The following is a 968-nucleotide window of genomic DNA, read 5'->3' on the forward strand; positions in this document are numbered from 1 at the left end:
CTTCACCTTCCCCACAATGCTGCGGATCTTCTGGCTGGATGCTCGAGAGCTGACCTTTACTGCCTGCTTCACTCAAATGTTCTTTATTCACACCTTCCAAGATTTTGAGTCAGCCATCATACTGGCAATGGCCTTTGACCGCTATGTGGCCATTTCTCGTCCTTTGCACTATTCTTCCATCCTCACCAATACTGTAATTGCCAGGATAGGTTTAGCTATTGTTGTGCGAACCTTGACTGTGCAAGTACCTCTCTCGATCCTCTTGAGGAGGCTGTACTTCTGTCACTCCAATATACTCTCTCATTCCTACTGCCTGCATCCTGACATCATAAAGCTCTCCTGTTCCAACACCAGGATCAACAGCATCTTTGGACTTTTTGTGCTACTCTCCACTATGGGACTTGATTTTCTCCTCATTCTCCTGTCTTATGTGCTGATACTGAAAACTGTACTGAGCATTGCTTCCCATGGTGGCCGCCTCAAGGCTCTGAACACCTGCATCTCCCATGTCTCTGCTGTGATCATCTTCTTCACACCCATGATCTGCCTGTCAATGCTGCACCGTTTTGGCCCAAGACTTCCAGCACAGGGCTATGTAACCATAGCCAACATGCATTTCCTCATTCCTCCTGTGATGAACCCCATTGTCTATGTGCTGAAAACCAAGCAGATACGAGACAAAATCCTAAAACAGAAAAATCCTAAATACCAGAAGAATTCGAAGTGATATTTATAACATAAATCTTGGTAAATGTATATAACACTAAATGACCATTAATTCGACTTTTCCATCTGAAATGGTGTTTCATGTCTGTCTTTATGTAGATGTGGAGACAAAGAAGTAAAGATCCTAGTATACTGTATTTTTGCAAATTGCATATGTTACAGTTTACCAGATATAGCTGATATTTAAATTTATCATGTACATTTCCTTTTTACAATTTCTTTTCAGTCAGATGCTTTTTTAT

The 968-nt window shown here is 41.5% G+C and overlaps 1 protein-coding gene across 1 annotated transcript; it reads left to right on the forward strand.

Moving 5' to 3' along the window:
* Window position 1: 1 nt before the first annotated feature.
* LOC103609280 (olfactory receptor 51G2-like) lies at window positions 2–727 on the forward strand (the record flags this gene model as incomplete). The annotated part of the gene is made up of 1 exon (XM_008593628.1): window positions 2–727. A coding segment is annotated over one exon (726 nt), but the record flags the coding sequence as incomplete, so codon positions are not given.
* Between the last annotated feature and the right edge of the window lie 241 nt (window positions 728–968).

Source organism: Galeopterus variegatus, unplaced genomic scaffold (assembly GCF_000696425.1).
Source record: "Galeopterus variegatus unplaced genomic scaffold, G_variegatus-3.0.2 Scaffold9416, whole genome shotgun sequence".
In the NCBI taxonomy this organism is placed as follows: Eukaryota; Metazoa; Chordata; class Mammalia; order Dermoptera; family Cynocephalidae; genus Galeopterus; species Galeopterus variegatus.